Source organism: Gymnoscopelus braueri (genome assembly GCF_963280865.1).
Source record: "Gymnoscopelus braueri genome assembly, chromosome: 14".
NCBI classification, from domain to species: domain Eukaryota; kingdom Metazoa; phylum Chordata; class Actinopteri; order Myctophiformes; family Myctophidae; genus Gymnoscopelus; species Gymnoscopelus braueri.
Window position 1 is genome coordinate 9562856 of NC_137619.1, and position 19293 is coordinate 9582148.

Sequence of the window (19293 nt, forward strand, 5' to 3'; positions counted from 1 at the left end):
ATGAGTGAATGGAGCAGCAAATCTTCAAATCATCATATCTTGGGTTCTGAAAAAAATAATAATATATATATATATATATATATATATATTTTTTTTTTTTTTAAATTTTTATTTATTGGACGTCTTAGACGTTCTGTGGCACTCAGGGCTTATATTAGCGGACGTCTTAGACGTCCAGTGGCACTGAATGAGTTAAGGGAGTAGTTCACCCAAAAAATACTCATTATCTATCAATTAAACACCCCATGAAGCCAGCGTAGTCTCAATTGAGTCTCCTACTGAGCAGCCACCCGGTCATCGAATTATTGGCTTTGGAATGCGACAAAAACAAAAACAAATCCATGAATTCAAGGCTTCATGGGGTGTGTAATTGATAGAAAATAAGTGTTTTTTGGGGTGAACTACTCCTTTTAACTAGGGTTGTCAAACGTATCCATACTTTGATACTTTTCCGATACCACGCGTTTAAAAGCGATGCCGTTCCAATAACAGAACGTATAATCGATATTTCCCAAATCAAGGCTGCACATATTACTCGAACCTTAGCATCGTTATACTTGGGGGACCATTCGGCCGACAGCAGCCGGTCTATCTCACAACGTTGTCCTCTAGATAACATCATTGCTGTCGGGCAGAAACCTCGTATCTCCATATCTCAACTTTTTATGTTTTGTCGTAAATAAACGCCCTACTTCATCATACAAGAGTGATGGACAAAAGTAGTGAAAATAGCAGATATACAAGCTCACAACGCATCACATAGTGAGCTTGTATATCAGCTATTTTCACTATTTCAAATAGTTTTTCAGAATTATGATAATAAAGGAACGGTTTTGGACTTTTTCCGCCCGACAGCAACGATGTACTGTATAGCTCTATGCATCTCATGTGCTTGCCTGACGAACCAACCACTAGGGGTCAGCAGAGACAAGGGACTATACTACAAGCAGGGTTGAGAATTGACAGAACGACTGCATTGGGGAAAATAATATAATGTAGAATATATCTGATCCTGTCACTAAAGCTAATGCTGCATAACAGTTAATTTTTTCATTAATTAATGGCCTACTTTATCATACAAGAGTGCCGCACAAAAGTAGTAAAAATAGCAGATCTACAAGCTAAATGTTGGACATACAAGGTTTCCACCGACAGCGACGATATATATGTGTGTGTGTGTATCAGTCGTGGGAGCGTCTGGAGAAGGCAGAGCATGAGCGCGAGCTGGCTCTGAGGATGGAGCTGATTCGCCAGGAGAAACTGGAGCAGCTGGCGAGACGCTTCGACCGCAAGGCGGCCATGAGAGAGACCTGGCTGAGTGAGAACCAGAGACTAGTGTCACAGGTACGCACACACACACACGCACACACATTGTTGTTTTTGTTATTTTAGTTGTCTAGTACATGGGTTCCCAAACTTTTCAGCCCGCGACCCCAAAATAATGCGGCCATTGACTCGCGACCCCACCTAACCCGGGGTGTAATTTATGCACAGAAACTTGCACGTTCGGTGCGCATTTGTAATGTATTAAAATGGTAAAATGTACTATTTGTAATCATTTTTAGATTGTATTTCATCGATTCTGTTGGAAAAAAAAATATATATACATATATTTTTTTTATTACCCAAAATAATCTCGCGACCCCACCGTCAGTGTCCCGCGACCCCAACTTTGGGAACCCCTGGTCTAGTACAGTGTTTGTCATTTTAGATGTCTAGTACAGTGTTTGTCATTTTAGTTGTCTAGTACAGTGTTTGTCATTTTAGATGTCTAGTACAGTGTTTGTCATTTTAGATGTCTTGTACAGTGTTTGTCATTTCATTTGTCTTGTACAGTGTTTGACATTTTAGTTGTCTAGTACAGTGTTTGTCATTTTAGATGTCTAGTACAGTGTTTGTCATTTCATTTGTCTAGTACAGTGTTTGTCATTTTAGATGTCTAGTACAGTGTTTGTCATTTCATTTGTCTAGTACAGTGTTTGTCATTTCATTTGTCTAGTACAGTGTTTGTCATTTTAGTTGTCTAGTACAGTGTTTGTCATTTCATTTGTCTAGTACAGTGTTTGTCATTTTAGATGTCTAGTACAGTGTTTGTCATTTTAGATGTCTAGTACAGTGTTTGTCATTTCATTTGTCTTGTACAGTGTTTGACATTTTAGTTGTCTAGTACAGTGTTTGTCATTTCATTTGTCTAGTACAGTGTTTGTCATTTTAGATGTCTAGTACAGTGTTTGTCATTTTAGTTGTCTAGTACAGTGTTTGTCATTTCATTTGTCTAGTACAGTGTTTGTCATTTTAGATGTCTAGTACAGTGTTTGTCATTTTAGTTGTCTAGTACAGTGTTTCTCAAAGTGGGGTCGGGGGAACCCCCAGGGGTCTTGGGGGGGTTCCAGGGGGTCTGCAGCAAAGTGAGTTAACATAGCATCAGCATCAGTTTAAAGCGGCACTATGTAACTTTTTTTTGAATTAATGTTTATTTTGTCCGATCTGTATGGTAGAGTGTATGTTAATACAATATAACTTATACAATTGGGGTGGTTGTATTTTGTCTCCCTGGTCTTTTATTGAGACATTTAGATCGTGTCAAAGGTCATGTCTCACCTAGACACAGGCTCTGACACAAATTTTGACCTGATGGTTGAGATTTAATTTATCCCCTGAGCAAGCAGGCAGGCGCCATTTAGCTCAATGGTAAAAATGTCACCAATTGCACAGGAAACGGGTTCAAATCTGAGGTAGAAAGATGAAAGTTACATAGTGCAGCTTTAACCACTTTAACCCTATACACATTGACTATTTGAAAATCTACACACAAGGTCAGCTTGTAGAACCGCATCCCCTCCCGCTCACACAGCTAACACAGGGAAGCTGTCAGAACCTTCCCTAAAACATCCGGCACAACGCTCAACACCTCCCAGACTCTTCTCCTTTCTGGCTCACAAATTGTGGAATGAACTCCCCATTGCAATTAGAACTGCAGACCCACTCCCAATCTTCCGCCGTCATCTGAAGACTCACCCCTTCAGACTGCACCTTAGCCTGTAGCACCTGCCCCTAGCATTGACGACCTTGCAGGCTTATGCAAAGGCTAAAATGTAATTTAGATAGCATGTTATGTAGACGGATGCCAGATTCATTTGTAGACCAGGTATCCTATAATGTGTATAGTTTCAATGTACAGATTAATTATTTTTTTTATGTCATACTGTTAAGACTGATGATAGGTTCATGGTTTGCCTATGATCCTACATTACTATCTCTATGCATTTGATGAATTACCTCGAGTTTACCTTGCTTACTGTAAATCACTCTGGATTAACCCATTAATACCTGGAACGCATCTGTGTCACTTTAGATTTCTTTCGCTATTCAAAAATAGCAGATCTACAAGCTCATAGCGCGGCACCGAGTGCCGCGCTACGAGCTTGCAGATCTGCTATTTTTGAAAAATCGCGAAAAATTATTTTTTATATTTTTTTCAAAAAACTGATAGGATTTAGATTTTTTTTAAAGAATCGCCTCAGGTCTTAATGGGTTAAGAGTGTCTGCTAAATGCCTAAATTGTAAATTGTATCATATTTCCTCTCTCCTCTGCAGGATAACTTTGGTTTTGACCTCCAGGCAGTAGACGCCGCCACTAAGAAACACGAGGCCATAGAGACGGACATCGCTGCGTACGAGGAGCGAGTGCAGGTGTGTGATTACATTTTTTTTAAACAAGATTGCCTTTACCACGCCATGGCAACACTTTGCATTTAGATCCCATTGCCCGAGGGGATGGGATGGTTGGCATAAACAGTGATTGGTCGAGACACACTGTCAATGATATGGTCGTTAACCCATTAAGACCTGGTATCTGTGTCATTTTTAGATCTGAGCTAAAAAGCCATATTTTACACTTTTGGCTATTCAAAAATAGCAGATCTACAAGCTCATAGCGCGGCACCGAGTGCCGCGCTACGAGCTTGTAGATCTGCTATTTTTGAAAAATCGTGAAAATGTGTGCAAATCTTTGAATATATATATATTTAAAGCGGACATTTTTAACTCAAATCTTTGCTTCTGGGGGGTCCCTGGAACAAGATATTTTGATGGGGGTCCGCAGCCAAATACATATAATTTTGGGGGTTCTTGACATGAAAAAGTTTGAGCACCACTGATATAGAAACATACGTTTTTCAGAATACTGTTGAGATTTAGGAGACATGTAGAATCGGCTTCAGGTCTCAATGGGTTAAAAGCATTTCTTTCTTTCTTTCTTTCGTCTGTCCCGTCTTTCTTTCTTTCATCGGTCTCTCCTCCTCCGTCCCCCCCCCGCCAGGCGGTGGTGCTGGTGGCCAATGAGCTGGAGAAGGAGTCTTATCACGACATCAAGCGCGTCACGGCGAGGAAGGACAACGTGATCCGCCTGTGGGAGTACCTGCTGGAGCTGCTGAAGGCTCGCAGGCTGCGTCTGGAGCTCAACCTGGGGCTGCAGAGGGTCTTCCAGGAGATGCTCTACATCATGGACTGGATGGACGAGATGAAGGTACAGTAAGGATGGAGGGAGGGAGGGATAGATGCAGTGGTGGAAAAAGTACTCAAATTCTTTACTTAAGTAAAAGTACCAATACTGCAATATAAAAATACTCTGTTACAAGTAAAAGTCCAGAATTAAACATTTACTTGAGTAAAAGTACAAAAGTATTGGCATAAAAATGTACTTAAAGTATCAAAAGTAAAAGTACTAAATATTTGAAAATAGCCGATCTACAAGCTCACAACGCGTCGCGATGCGACACGTTGTGAGCTTGTAGATCTGCTATTTTCAAATAGCCTATGTATAAAATAGGGCTAAAGTGGTTAATGTATGTTTCATTATATCATAGTTTATATCTGAAAAGTAACTAGTAACTAAAGTTTTCAAGTAAATGTAGTGGAGTAAAAGTACAATATTTGCCTCTGAGATGTAGTGGAGTAGAAGTAAAAGTACTGGAAATTGGAAATACTCAAGTAAAGTACAAATACCTCTAAATTTTACTTAAGTAGAGTACTTAAGTAAATGTACTTAGTTACTTTCCACCACTGATGAGATGAGATGAAGGTATGGCTGGAGGGAGGGAGGGATGGATGGAGGGGTGAGATGAAGCTATGGATGGAGGGATGAGATGGATGGAAGGAAGGATGAGATGGAGGTGAAGCTCTCTGTTCTAAACTGATAGTCGCTGTTGTTTTCAGGGGGTCAGTTCATGTTACCCTCCAGATGTTTCAGGATGTGTGTGTGTTTGTCCTCCAGATGTTGCTGCTGTCTCAGGACTATGGCAAACACCTGCTGGGCGTGGAGGACCTGCTGCAGAAGCACACGCTGGTGGAGGCCGACATCGCCATCCAGGCCGACCGCGTCAAGGCCGTCAACAACAACGCACAGAGGTTCGCTGACGACAAGGAGGGTAAGAGAGAGAGACACGCACAGACACACACACACACACACACACACACACACACACACACACACACACACACACACAGTGGTGGAAAGTAACTAAGTACATTTACTTAAGTACTGTACTTAAGTACAATTTTGAGGTATTTGTACTTTACTTGAGTATTTCCAATTTCCAATACTTTTACTTCTACTCCGCTACATCTCAGAGGCAAATATTGTACTTTTACTCCACTACAATTATTTGAAAACTTTAGTTACTAGTTACTTTTCAGATATAAATTATGATATAATGAAACATACATTAACTACTTTAAACCTATTTTAAACCTATGCTAATTGAAAATAGCAGATCTACAAGCTCACAACGCGTCGCATTGCGACGCGTTGTGAGCTTGTAGATCGGCTATTTTCAAATATTTAGTACTTTTACTTTTGGTACTTTAAGTACATTTTGATGCCAATACTTTTGTACTTTTACTCAAGTATTTTTTTTATTCTGGACTTTTACTTGTAACAAAGTATTTTTATATTGCAGTATTGGTACTTTTACTTAAGTAAAGAATTTGAGTACTTTTTCCACCACTGCACACACACACACACACACACACACACACACACACACACACACACACACACACACACACACACACACACACACACACACACACACACACACACACACACACACACAGAGACAGACACACGGAGACAGACAGACAAGGATATATAGTAAGTTCTCACTGAACCTTAAACACTCAAACTAAACAACACTGCAGAGCTTAATATGCAGTGTGTTCACACAGTATAGACTCTGCTAATGTTAACCATTGAAAGACAACACTGCCACCCTGCAGTTGAAATGAATACTGCACTTTAGATCCCAATGTGTTCTGTTGCCCTTGAAACATATCTCCTCCTCTCCTCTCCTCTCCTCTCCTCTCCTCTCCTCTCCTCTCCTCTCCTCTCCTCTCCTCTCCTCTCCTCTCCTCTCCTCTCCCCTGCAGGCTATAAGCCATGTGACCCCCAGGTCATCCGGGACCGCGTGTCCCACATGGAGTTCTGCTACCAGGAGCTGAGTCAGCTGGCCGCAGAGCGCCGAGCGCGGCTGGAGGAGTCCCGACGTCTGTGGAAGTTCTTCTGGGAGATGGCCGAGGAGGTCTGAAGCAGTGTTTTTACATGACATTTTGAAAGTTTTAGCCGTATTTTAGTCATCTGAAAAAGTCTAGTTTTAGTTGACTAGATATCATACGGTTTTAGTCGACTAAATCCACAGTTGATTTAGTCGACTAAAATGTATTATGGACGGGCCTTGATGGTGTCGTAATGCCTGATTTATACACTGCTCAAAATAATTAAGGGAACACTTGATCCCTTACTTCTTTTGAGCAGTTTTTGTTAGCAGTATGTACACAGTTCATGAAAACTCAAAATAATTAAGGGATCAAAGTGTTCCCTACATTTCTTTGAGCAGTATACTTGGATGTGTGCCGAAAATAGCTGATCTACAAGCTCACAACGCGCCACTGACCGTTTGTAATGTTGTTTACAGTTTAATAGCAGTGCCAGAAGAAGTACTCCGCAATATAGAAATACTCTGTTTCAAGTAAAAGTCCTGTATTCAAAAGTACAAACGCATTGGCATCATAAAGTAAAGTATAAAAGTAAAAGTACTAATTATGCAGAATGTCCCATTTCACAAGCTTATTAAAACGTTTCTCAAATTTGTCAAAATCTTTCGAACATAGCCAATCTGTTGTAAGCTTGTAGATCGGTTATTTTCGAAGAGATGAAGTATAAAATAGGGCTTAATTTTTGTATGTATGTTTTGTAGTAGTAGTAGTAGTAGTCTAAATCTACTAACTTGCAGCCTAACTTAAGTTTTCAAATAATTATAGTGGAGTAAAAGTGCAATATTTGTCTCTGAGATCTAGTGGAGTAGATGCATAATGGAAATACTCAAGTAAAATAAAAGTACCTCAAAATTGTACTCAAGTAGAGCACGTGAGTAAATGTACTTTGTTACTTTACACCACTGACTCTATGATGTCATTTCCTGTGCTTTAGGAGGGTTGGATCCGGGAGAAGGAACAGATCCTGAGCCTGGACGATTGTGGGAAGGATTTGACGGGCGCGCGGCGTCTGCTGAGTCAGCACAAAGCCTTCGAGGACGAGATGAGCGGACGCTCCGCCCACCTCCAACAGACCATCAAGCAGGGGGAGGAGCTTGTTGCGGCCAATCACTTCGGAGCGGATAAAATCAGAGAACGCATTCAGGACATCCAGGTAGGGAATGTTGGACATAAAACAGCTTTTCAAATTATGTTTACAGTCAAATGTTTCATATTGTTAAAGGGTTAATAGATTAAAAAAAAAACGTTTTACATCTTTTAGGGTTTGGGTCCGTCATTTTGGACCCGTTGAAGAGCTCTATTGTACAGTATTCATCATCTCTTATCTCCTCTCTTCCAGGACCAGTGGTCGGCTCTGGAGCGTCTGTCTGCCGTTAGAAAAGCTCGTCTGGAGGAAGCCTGCAACCAACACCAGTTCCAGGTGCCAACACTTTAGCACAACCTTGACATTTATGTTGTAAGGAAGTTTAACGACTTCCATGCTACCAGCCAGGCTATATGATCATGTGACATGAGGTTGTCACAGTAGTAGAGCAGTAGTAGAGCACTAGTGGAGCAACTACTTGAGCCTCCACTAATGGTGATTGTCTTGTTGCCCATGTGCAAGAACTCATTTGCAACTCACTTCAAAAGTAAAGGGCAGTCTTGAGGTATAGTCTTCAACAGGGGGTCCGGGGACCCCTAAGAGTTACTACAGGGTGACGCCAAATCTTTGTGTGATAGCTTTAAAATATATATATATATTAACCACATGAACCCTAGCATCCATATTCTGCGGGCAACATTTTCCAAAAATAGCAGATCTACAAGCTCACAGCGCATCGCAGCTTGTAGATCTACAATTTTCAGAGAAGAGGTTTGGTGTAGAGGGGGAAAAAAGAGCAGCAAGTACTGAGCCTAAGGTCAAGTTTACAAAGTATTGATGGTTTAATAGGGGTGTCAGAAAAAATCGGTTCGAATACGAATCGCGATTCTACTGTTGGACGATTCAGAATCGATTCTCATTTTCAAAAAAGCAAAAAAAAAAAGAAAGTTTCCAATTTTTTTGGGGGGGGGGGATCTTGGATTTACCTTTGTGTGTTTACATTATTATCAGTTGATAAAACCTTTACAATTATAAAAGCTACATAACTGTACTCTGCTCTCATGCCAGCAGACTGGAGTAGATCCTGAAATCCTATGTTTTGAATCAAGAATCGTTTTGAATTGAGAATCGTTTGAATCGGAAAAAAACGTTTTTGAATCTGATAAAAACGTTTTTGAATCGAGAATCGTTTGTTTAGAAAAAATCGGAATCGTGACCCCAAGAATCGGAATCGAATCGAATCGTGAGATAGCAGAAGATTCACAGCCCTATGGTTTAAGTGGTTTAAATGTCTGAAACCATCTATGTAAAGGTTTAATCTGCGACACAATTTTATACTGTATGTAGTGGGGGGGTCCCTGCTTCATCTCTCTCTCAGCCAAGGGGTCCTTGGCCTGAAAAACGTTGAAGACCCCTGATCCAGTTAAACTGGGTGCAGATTCTTGACAATGAAAGAATCACCCGCGCTCTCTGAAGAAGTTTAGGAGTCTTAAATAATGATCCGCAGCAGCAGTCTACAAAAAACACGGGTCATGTTTCGCAGCACGTAGGCCTTCCTCAGCGTTACTGATACTCAAGATCTCATTTGGACAGTCCTCCTTCTCAGTAAAAGGAGAAATGGAGCAAAACTCTGGAATTCTCTGCCCACGGAACTAAAACTATAGGCTGATGGCAATGTGTTTAACAGAGGACTCAATTTTAAGGTTAAAATCAAATCAACAGTGCTCGCATGCATAGATTCTGACTGGTTATTGAAATCCTTTCGTTGCCTTTGTTTCACAGTTTTATGTATTGTGTCTTGTATTGGTTGTTTTTTAGATTAGTGTTATTCTATTTAGGTGTTGAAAAAGACCATGAGATGAATACAAATAACCATAACACATAGTAGCATAACATCACATAACAGGATGTGGTCATCATGTGGTAACCTCGTGTGTGTTCTGCAGACGGACGCAGACGACATTGACACGTGGATGCTGGACGTGTTGAGGATCGTGTCCAGCGCTGACGTCGGCCACGACGAGTTCTCCACCCAGGCGCTGATGAAGAAACACAAGGACGTGGCGGAAGAGATCCACGGCTACAGGCCCGTCATCGACGCCCTGCACGAGCAGTCCAAGACCCTGCCTGAAGCCCAGCAGGCTTCTGATGAGGTACACTGTCTGTGGAAAAAGTGCAATTTTTTTTTACTTGTAATGTTCTATTTTCAAGTTTAAATGGGGCTGAAGTGGTTCATGTATGTTTTGTAATAATAATCCAAATCTGCAAAGTAACTAGTAACTAAAGTGTTCATATTATTGTAGTAAAAATACAATATTTTCCTCTGAGATGTAGTGGAGTAGAAGTAAAAGTATAGAAAATTGTAGTAAAAGTACCTCAGAATTGTACTTAAGTACAGTACTTGAGTACATGTACTTAGTTTCTTTACATCACTGGCTCTTCCTGTCTAATACTGTTACACTAGCAGTCCAAGACCCTGCCTGAAGCCCAGCAGGCTTGTGATGAGGTGCACTCTCTTAACTGTTGCTGTCTACTGCTGCTGTTAATCTACAGTTTGGCCCGCAACGTTCGAATCTATCAACTGTTGCTGCGCTCATCTGTATTACGCAATAGCGTTGTGGTAATGAGCACCTATGGGTGCTTGGACTGACATGCACAAGGACACTGGTATCGGATAGGTACTCAGTATCGACCGATACGCAAGTTATCGGTACTAGGGATGTAAACAATGAATCTATAAATGATAATCGAAAAAAAATAAAGCTTACCATAATCACAGTAATCCTTAATCTTATTCCATCATACTCCATAGAGCACTGCAGAGGGGAGGTGTGTGTGTCTGTGTCCAGCTGATGCTCGTTGACGCTCGTTAATGTTATATACATCAAGGCCATAATGTTTCTGCACTCATTTCCGGTTTCGGACAAGAATCTTCCTTTTGGTCCTAAAAAACGCCACTTATCAATGAATCGTTTAATTGATCGTTAAGGTTATCAACTATCAATTAATGAATTAATCGACAATTTGCATCCCTAATCGGTACATCTCTACTTCAAATGAAGGTCAACGTTTTTCAGCTTGCCGCAACCAAAGGCGTTCTCCGAGGATGAAACTGTTTTATACTCGCCGCGGCGATAAAGTGACAGAATTCAGTTTCGAAACTTGTTCGATTTTTCAAAAGCAATCAAAAGTGTCAACATAACGAGGCATCACCGAATGAATACGCTTGATTAATCACGACGAGTGTTGTGTTTTAGGTCGGAGGGCGTCTCTCGGGCATCGAGGAGCGCTACAAGGAGGTGTGTGAGCTGACGCGGCTCAGGAAGCAGGCCCTGCAGGACGCCCTGTCGCTCTACAAGATGCTGAGCGAGGCGCACGCCTGCGCGGTGTGGATCGACGAGAAGGAGCAGTGGCTCAACGCCATGCAGATACCTGAGAGGCTGGAGGACCTGGAGGTCATCCAACACAGGTCAGAGGTCATACTGCACAGGTCATACTACACAGTTAGATGTATATAGGTATACGTACTGGCAGATACCGCTGCCGCTACATATTGGGGCGAGACGTCACTTTGGCCGCCACATTGGTTAGTGCTGTGATTCTCAATCTTTTTACTTTCAAGGACCCGGCCACGGGCCCCCTTTTTGATTTGTTATCTCTGGGATCCTAATCTACACTGTAAAATCCTTAATTTAGAGAGAATGCGAGTGTACCAATTACAGACTATACAGGTCCATTTGTCCTCAAATAATTTGCATAGATTTTGGGCCCAGTCCGGCCCGAAGGGTCGGGTAGGATTTGGGTTCGGGCAGAATTTGAGAACTCTAGTTAGAGCAAGCAGTGCAAGCGGGGGCGGCAGTGGCTCAGGGAGAGTGGCCGGGTAGAGTGAACTGGAAACTGCAAGGTTCCCAGTTCGATCCCGGGCTGGGGCGCTCGACCAGAGTTGGTGTCGAAGTGTCCTTGAGCAAGACGCTGAACCCCTAATTGCTCCCGATGAGCAGGTTGGTGCCTTGCATGGTTTCCTCCGCCATCGGTGTATGAATGTGTGTGTGAATGGCACAATCAATGTAAAGCGCTTTGGATAAAAGCACTATATAAATGCACCATTTACCATAGATTTTGGGCTTGGTCCGGCCCGAAGGGTCGGGTAGGATTGGGTTCGGGCAGAATTTGAGAACTCTAGTTAGAGCAAGCAGTGCCTCCTAATGCATGCATGCATGTCCTATGTCTGTCTATTGAAGCATGAGGTCTCTCCACTATTCAAATCATAACTCACTGAATTGTCAACCGATTTTTCAAGCAGTCATGATGTAATTATGTTATAGGTTACTTGGTTAAATTAAATATTTGGGTTTTCATGCCAAAACGCTTTATCTCACATTATATCACATAGATAGATAGTAGCAGTAAAGGCTATAAAGCAGGAAAACAATGTTTTAGTCTCAGGTACTTACAGTATATACAACTCAGACATACTTCTTGCAGTGCAGTTATAACAAGCTGACCCACCCAATATGCCGGCAACATTGACGTATAATACAGTGGCCAGTGAAGCGTATTCATACATAAAGTGTCTATGGGTACAAAGGCCATGAACACGGGTACAGAGGTCAGACGTCATATCATCTCAGTGTGTTTTTCATTAAATGGGTTTCACATAAACAGTCATCTTTTATTTTGTAAGTTGATGTCTGGATTTGATCTCATTCAGTTAATATGTTTTCTCCCTTCTATTCCTCCTCTCTCTCTCAACTTCTAAACACACACACACACACACACACACACACACACACACACACACACACACACACACACAGGTTTGAGAGTTTGGAGCCAGAGATGAACAGCCATGCATCTCGCATTGCCGTGGTGAACCAGGTTGCTAGGCAACTGATCCAAAGTGGACATCCCAGTGAGGAGAAGATCAAAGCACAGCAAGACAAACTGAACACCAGGTACAGTACATTATACTGTAATAATACAAAAAAATCACTCTTTATCTACACATTTTTCCAAAACAAACACAGGACACAGAAAGTGAAACAAACAAGACAAAAAATAAACAAAACAAAAATACGGTTGATATATCAATAACAACCAAAACAAATGTTTACAAGATTTAAGGTTGAGGAAAAAGAAGAGATCTGGTTCATTTTCCAGGTAGTCTGGATAATGACATCTTTTTCTCCCAGTTGTTGTTGAAGTCTTAACACATTGAGTGCCAGGTTTTTTTTTAAACAGGGTACTCGCAGTGCCTGGATTTTTAACCATTTTTGAACCTTTTTCAAGTAGTCTCAAAATATTTTCAGTGATCACCGTCCTCACGGTGATCCCCTCATTACACACACAGGGGTCTCGTACAATCGGGGGAAAAAAATTAAAAACATTAGGTAATCCGTTCCATAGTTGCAGCCAGTTGAAAATAGTCGAAAATAGTCAAAAATACATAATAAAAAAAAAATGTACACAGGAGCCGAGATACAGGCTTTTGAAGTCATAAGTTAACCAGGAAGTGGATTGGAGTCTAAATCTCCGAAAAATTATATCTCCTGGTGCTGTGAAGGGAAAAAAATAATAATAATTGCATTTCTTTTTAAATATTTTTTCTCAAAAACGGTCCGGACCGTTTTTGGCACTTCTCGTTTGGATTATAAAAAACGGTCCGGACTGTTTTTGGCACTCAATGTGTTAAGTCTGAAGATGCAACTGTTTCACAATATTAACACATAGGCCCAGAGTAGGACAGCTTGTTTAGCCAGTTCTTTGTAATGGCTTTTGTGATAATAATATTAATAATAATACACTTTATTTATCTATCCTTCCTAACAATGTTACAATAAAAATAAAAACAGAAATGCAATTATAATATAATAATGACTGTTATCAAACTACAAACAACATTAAAACAACATACAAGGATCATACACAGTGGTGGAAAGTAAGTACATTTACTCTAGTACTATACATTATTATTCCCATTTTTATACTTTATACTTCTACTCCAATACATCTCAGATGCAAATATTGTACTTTTTTACTCCACTACGATTATTTGACAGCTTAAGTTATTATTTGCATTGCGGATTTAGATTATTAATACAAAAAAATAATTATGTGAAAAATGATAATGAGGTTAATCTACCCAGCAACACATAAAGTCAAAATTATCCCACCTTTACCAGCTACCTCATTAAAGTGATGACCACTTTGATTAAAGTTATCTTATTTGGAGACATTTCTCAGGTACGGTAAGCAGTAGCAGAATAGCAATGAAAACTAACACTTTAAGTGTGTCTGTGTGTCCGTCCATCAGGTGGAGTCAGTTCAGAGACCTGGTGGACCTGAAGAAGGACAGCCTGAACTCTGCTCTGGGAGTTCAGAACTACTATCTGGAATGTAATGAGACCAAGTCCTGGATCAAGGAGAAGACCAAGGTACTGTACACTTTTCAAAGTGGTGCCCCAGCAGGGGAGTGCTGGCACAGGCTTGTCGCTTGCCAAAAATAGCAGAATTTAAGCTTGTAGATCTGCTATTTTCAGCCAGTGACACCTAGGAAGCCTAGCAATGTGGTTCAAATCTGATCAGCAAAAATCAGTTTCCATGTGGGTTTTGTTGCTGTTCAAGACTTGATCAAACCAATCTGATTCCGATCTGAATAGACCAGAAATGAGATTTCGGTTGCCAGTGTAACATAGCCTTAGATTACCGCTTGATCTCTATTGCACCAGCAATCATCTGGAGTCTAAACTCAAACTGGTCCCTGATGAGACTGCTGGAGTGAAACCAGCATGGTCCACAGCTGACACCTATTGGTTTAGGTTACAGTGTCTGGCCATTGATCCAGCTAGTCAGGTTCACGTTTACATTTCAGGACAGCTTCCGGTTGAATGACATAATATGTAGATGTCTACCATATTATCTAACCACTTCAGCTCAATTTGACACTATAAAACATTTTCAGAAATTGCTGAACTTGTAGATCTGCTATATATTTTTTGTGCTATTTTTGAACATCTGTCCAAAATAGGACTGTCAAGCTAAAAGTGGCTAATGATCGTGTGCGTGTGTGCGTGTGCGTGTGTGTGTGTGTGTGTGTGTATGCGACGCTCCAGGTGATCGAGTCGACCCAGGAGCTGGGCAACGACCTGGCAGGGGTGATGGCGCTGCAGAGGAAGCTGACGGGCATGGAGAGAGACCTGGCGGCCATCGAGGATAAGCTGGTAGACCTGGGCAAGGAGGCAGAGCGCCTGGCGTCCGAACACCCCGAGCAGGCCGACGGCATCAAGGGACGACTGGGAGAGATCACCGGAGTCTGGGACGAGATGAAGGTACGAGATAGGATTACATCGTCGTCGGGTGGAAACCTTTGGATGTCCAGAACCATCACTTTTCAGGAAATGGAAAAAATAACCTGCGTTCTAAAGGATCCAATGTAGTCACGATTTAGATCCAATGTAGTCACGATTTAAAAAAAATAGCAGATATGCAAGCTCATAGCGCAGCACCGATTGCTGTGCTATGAGCTTATAGATCTTCTATTTTTTCAAAAATCGAGATTTTCTTTCAAATCTTTTAATACAGTACTGTATATATTTTTTCAAGCGAATAAAAAAATATTTTAGTTACAAATGTTCGCTTTAAAAAATAATCACGATTAAAAAAAAAAGCAGATCTACAAGCTCATAGTGCCGCGCTCTGAGCATGTAGATCCGCAATTTTTGAAGAAATCTAAAAATGACACAGTATGCGTTCCCGGTCTAAAAGGGTTAATAGGCAGCTAGATTTGCAGTGACAGTGTTTTGTTTATAAAGCTGTTTCTATTTCATTTTTCTATTTTTAGTTTGACTATAAATGGGGCAGATATACTTTTCCTCAGCGGTGCAGTTGATCCCATGTCTTTCCCCTCGTACCTCCAGGACACCAGGAAGAACCGCGAGGCGTCTCTGGGCGAAGCCAGCAAACTGCAGCAGTTCCTCAGAGAGCTGGACGACTTCCAGTCGTGGCTGTCTCGCACGCAGTCTGCCATCGCCTCAGAGGACATGCCCAACACACTGGCCGAGGCGGAGAAGGTGATTGGTGGAGCAGGGCAATGGTTCCCAAATTTAGAATTCTGGACTTTTATGTCTTTCTATATTGCAGTATTGGTACTTAACCCATTGAGCCCTGAAGCCGATTCTACATGTCTCCTAAATCTCAACAGTATTCTGAAAAACGTATGTTTCTATATCAGTGGTGCTCAAACTTTTTCATGTCAAGGACCCCCAAAATTATATGTATTTGGCCGCGGACCCCCATCAAAATATTTTGTTCCAGGGACCCCCAGAAGCAAAGATTTGAGTTAAAAATGCTCGCTTTAAAAATATATATATTCAAAGATTTGCACACATTTTCACGATTTTTCAAAAATAGCAGATCTACAAGCTCATAGCGCGGCACTCGGTGCCGCGCTATGAGCTTGTATATCTGCTATTTTTGAATAGCCAAAATGTAAAATAAAGCTTTTTAGCTCAAAACTAAAAATGACACAGTTCCAGGTCTTAATGGGTTAAGTAAAGAATTTGAGTACTTTTTCCACCACTGATACTTTGTACCTGTACGAGCGAGTGACTAACACAAAAAAACAACAACTCTCAATTCTCTTTGAGCAGCTGCTGACCCAGCACGAGAACATCAAGAACGAGATCCGCAACTACGAGGAGGACTACCAGAAGATGAGGGACATGGGGGAGCTGGTGACCCAGGACCAGACGGACGCCCAGTACATGTTCCTGAGGCAGAGGCTGCAGGCCCTGGACACCGGCTGGAACGAGCTGCACAAGATGTGGGAGAACCGCCAGAGCCTGCTGTCCCAGTCCCACGCGTACCAGCTGTTCCTGAGGGACACCAAGCAGGCCGAGGCCTTCCTCAATAACCAGGTACACCTAGAAATAGAATATAATGCACATTCTGTTTAACCCTTTAGGACCTGAGGCGATTCTTTAAAAAAATCTAAATCCTAAAGTTTTTTGAAAAAAATCAAAAACATATTTTTTCAATATTTTTCAAAAATAGCAGATCTACAAGTTCATAGCGCGGCACTCGGTGCCGCGCTATGAGCTTGTATATCTGCTATTTTTGAATAGCCAAAGACATCTAAAGTGACACAGATGCGTTCCAGGTATCAATGGGTTAATATCGTCGACTAAAACTATGACAAAAGGGTAGAGGTGGGTTCTGCTTTTTAGCCTTTTAACTAGTTATTCTCTTAACACATATATTGCCAAGATAAGTTTTCTATCCCCGTGCCGGCGTATAATTACCTCAATCCGATGATATTTGAAACGCCGTGGAACCGACATTGTGTAAAAAAAAAACACATGAAAAAAGTTTCCTGTGGGTAGACGGAAGGATCCATGGGAACGACAAGTTTCCAACCGCGATCCGCCATTTTGGAGCTTTGGTCCGCTGAAAACGGGTGGTTTTCAATGGAAAAAAAAGAAACTGAGATACAGCCGTTTTTTCTGAAAATCCCATCATTGGGGCCGGGCGGAAGTGACGTTTTTTGGAATGATGTCACATCCACATTTTTCTTCTCTGAGAGACGATCAATCATTCCAAAGCTGTGTTAGGTCGCCCCTTGTGGAATTTTCCCAAAAGAATGAAAGAACGCATATATGCGATCTAGGCAATCAAGTGATGGATTTGAGAGAACGCATATATGCGATCTTGGCAATCGGAAAAAAAAGAAAAGCGCTATATAAATTGGATGTATTATTAGTATTATTATTACCCTTGTATTGTTTTCAGCGCTTCCGTGGTCCAGACTGTATGACGGAAGCATTTGAACATTGAACATACATCCTGGCCCGCACAGAGATGTCCTTGTCCTTCATATCATGTCTCTCTGTCTTCAGGAGTATGTCCTGGCCCACACAGAGATGGCGACCACCCTGGAGGGTGCTGAGGCTGCCATCAAAAAGCAGGACGACTTCATGACTTCCATGGACGCCAACGAGGAGAAGATCCACGCCGTGGTCGACGCCGGCCGCCGCCTCGTCGCCGACAGCAACATCAACGCCGACCGCATCCAGGAGAAAGCGGACTCCATTGACCAGAGGTAAGAGAAAGTGGACTCCATTAACAAGAGGTCAGCAGAGGCTGTATAAGGCAGTGGTTCTCAAACTTTTGCATGTCAAGGACCCCCAAAATGATATATATTTGGCCACGGACCCCCATCTGAAAATATGTTGTGCCAGGGACCTCCCAGAAGAGAAGATTTGTGTTAAAAAATGCACAATTATTCAACATTTTCCAAACTGAGCCCCCCCCCCTCCCCCCCAGGACTCCACTTTGAGAACCAATGCCATAGTGCGATATTAACTCCATAACCAGGGGTGCACATAACTTTTTAGGTCTAGTACTCAGAAGAGCACCTGGCGATGTGACTTGGTGCGCACCAAATAAATGGTCCCGTCCCGTTTTGTCAACGGGGGGGGGGCTCAGCACGGTGCCCACCGGGACAGTTTTGTCAACGGGGGGGGGGGGTGCTGTGCGAGAAAAAAGGACGCTCTGCTTCCAAATTCCGCCGATTTTTCACTCACGCCGTTTGGTGAACCCCCCCAAGGTTGGTGCCCTGTGCTGCGCTGCTTTTATCCGCCAAATTGGGACGTTCACGGCATATTTTGCGCCATTACGGTGCGTTCATCATCGGTGACGAGTGCCTCTAAGAGCCGCTGCGTGCAGCGAGCTGCGAGTCGCAGCCTGTCTGTGTGTCAGGATGCGAGGCTCACACAATCACAGCATGCGTCCTCCTGCGCCTATGGCTGTGTATGGGGCCGACGCGTGCTTTAGCGTGATTGTGTGAGTGTGGCTTCAGGAAGTAAATTCCTAGCCTCGATCTCCAGCCAGGCTTTTATTTTTTATTTTTGCTAAAAAATAAAAGCTTGGAAATTCCTGTCCCAGCTGTTGGTACGCAAAAGCGCCTCGCGTCGTCTGATGTGGTGCGCATTATTTATTTTGGGTGCGCATGCGCACCTGCGCACCAGTTATGTGCACCCCTGTCCATAACATAATGATAATAATAAGTCCATAACTGTGTGTTCCTGCAGGCGTCAGAAGAACAGAGCAGCAGCCAACGACCTTCTGACGAAACTGAAGGACAACAGAGATCTGCAGAGGTTCCTGCAGGACTGCCAGGAGGTACGAAGCTCATCCCCCTGTTATACATGACTCCTTCCACTGTTTGGTTTAATCACCTAGATCACAGCATCCCTATGAGGGGGGCATTTGCCAAAATAGCCGATCTTCAAGCTCGCAACATGTCGCGCTTTGCTACACGTTGTGAGCTTGTAGATCGACTATTTGGTGTAGACGGGGGGGAAAAAAAACATGCGGTTCAAGTACAGAGCCAACTCAGCCAACTACGTCTAGAGATTTAAAGAGGTTAAAGGGATAGTTCAACCAACAAAATTTTTTTTTTTCTATCGATTAGTCACCCCATGGAAACTTTAATTCATGGATATGTTTTTGTTTTTGTCGCATTCCTAAGCCAATAATTTGATGACCAGCGGACCGGTAGGCAGCGGTTCCGGTAGGAGATACAAAGGAGACTCTTTGTGTTTCCTACCGGAAACCGCTGCCTGTCATCAAATTATTGGCTTAGGAATGCGACAAAA

The 19293-nt window shown here is 42.2% G+C and overlaps 1 protein-coding gene across 2 annotated transcripts in view; it reads left to right on the forward strand.

Annotated features, from left to right (window-relative positions):
- Nucleotides 1-19293, forward strand: part of LOC308100154 (spectrin beta chain, non-erythrocytic 1-like) — a 134376-nt gene that overhangs the window by 83125 nt on the left and 31958 nt on the right. For both annotated transcript variants that reach the window (XM_080449074.1, XM_080449073.1), the window contains 16 exons: nucleotides 1186-1344; nucleotides 3598-3693; nucleotides 4322-4528; nucleotides 5276-5429; nucleotides 6430-6581; nucleotides 7490-7708; nucleotides 7895-7975; nucleotides 9586-9792; nucleotides 10897-11108; nucleotides 12457-12594; nucleotides 13953-14073; nucleotides 14752-14967; nucleotides 15556-15708; nucleotides 16288-16554; nucleotides 17533-17735; nucleotides 18727-18817. In XM_080449074.1, the coding sequence (XP_080305200.1) occupies nucleotides 1186-1344; nucleotides 3598-3693; nucleotides 4322-4528; nucleotides 5276-5429; nucleotides 6430-6581; nucleotides 7490-7708; nucleotides 7895-7975; nucleotides 9586-9792; nucleotides 10897-11108; nucleotides 12457-12594; nucleotides 13953-14073; nucleotides 14752-14967; nucleotides 15556-15708; nucleotides 16288-16554; nucleotides 17533-17735; nucleotides 18727-18817 (2676 nt within the window). The remainder of the gene's footprint in view (nucleotides 1-1185; nucleotides 1345-3597; nucleotides 3694-4321; nucleotides 4529-5275; nucleotides 5430-6429; nucleotides 6582-7489; nucleotides 7709-7894; nucleotides 7976-9585; nucleotides 9793-10896; nucleotides 11109-12456; nucleotides 12595-13952; nucleotides 14074-14751; nucleotides 14968-15555; nucleotides 15709-16287; nucleotides 16555-17532; nucleotides 17736-18726; nucleotides 18818-19293) is intronic.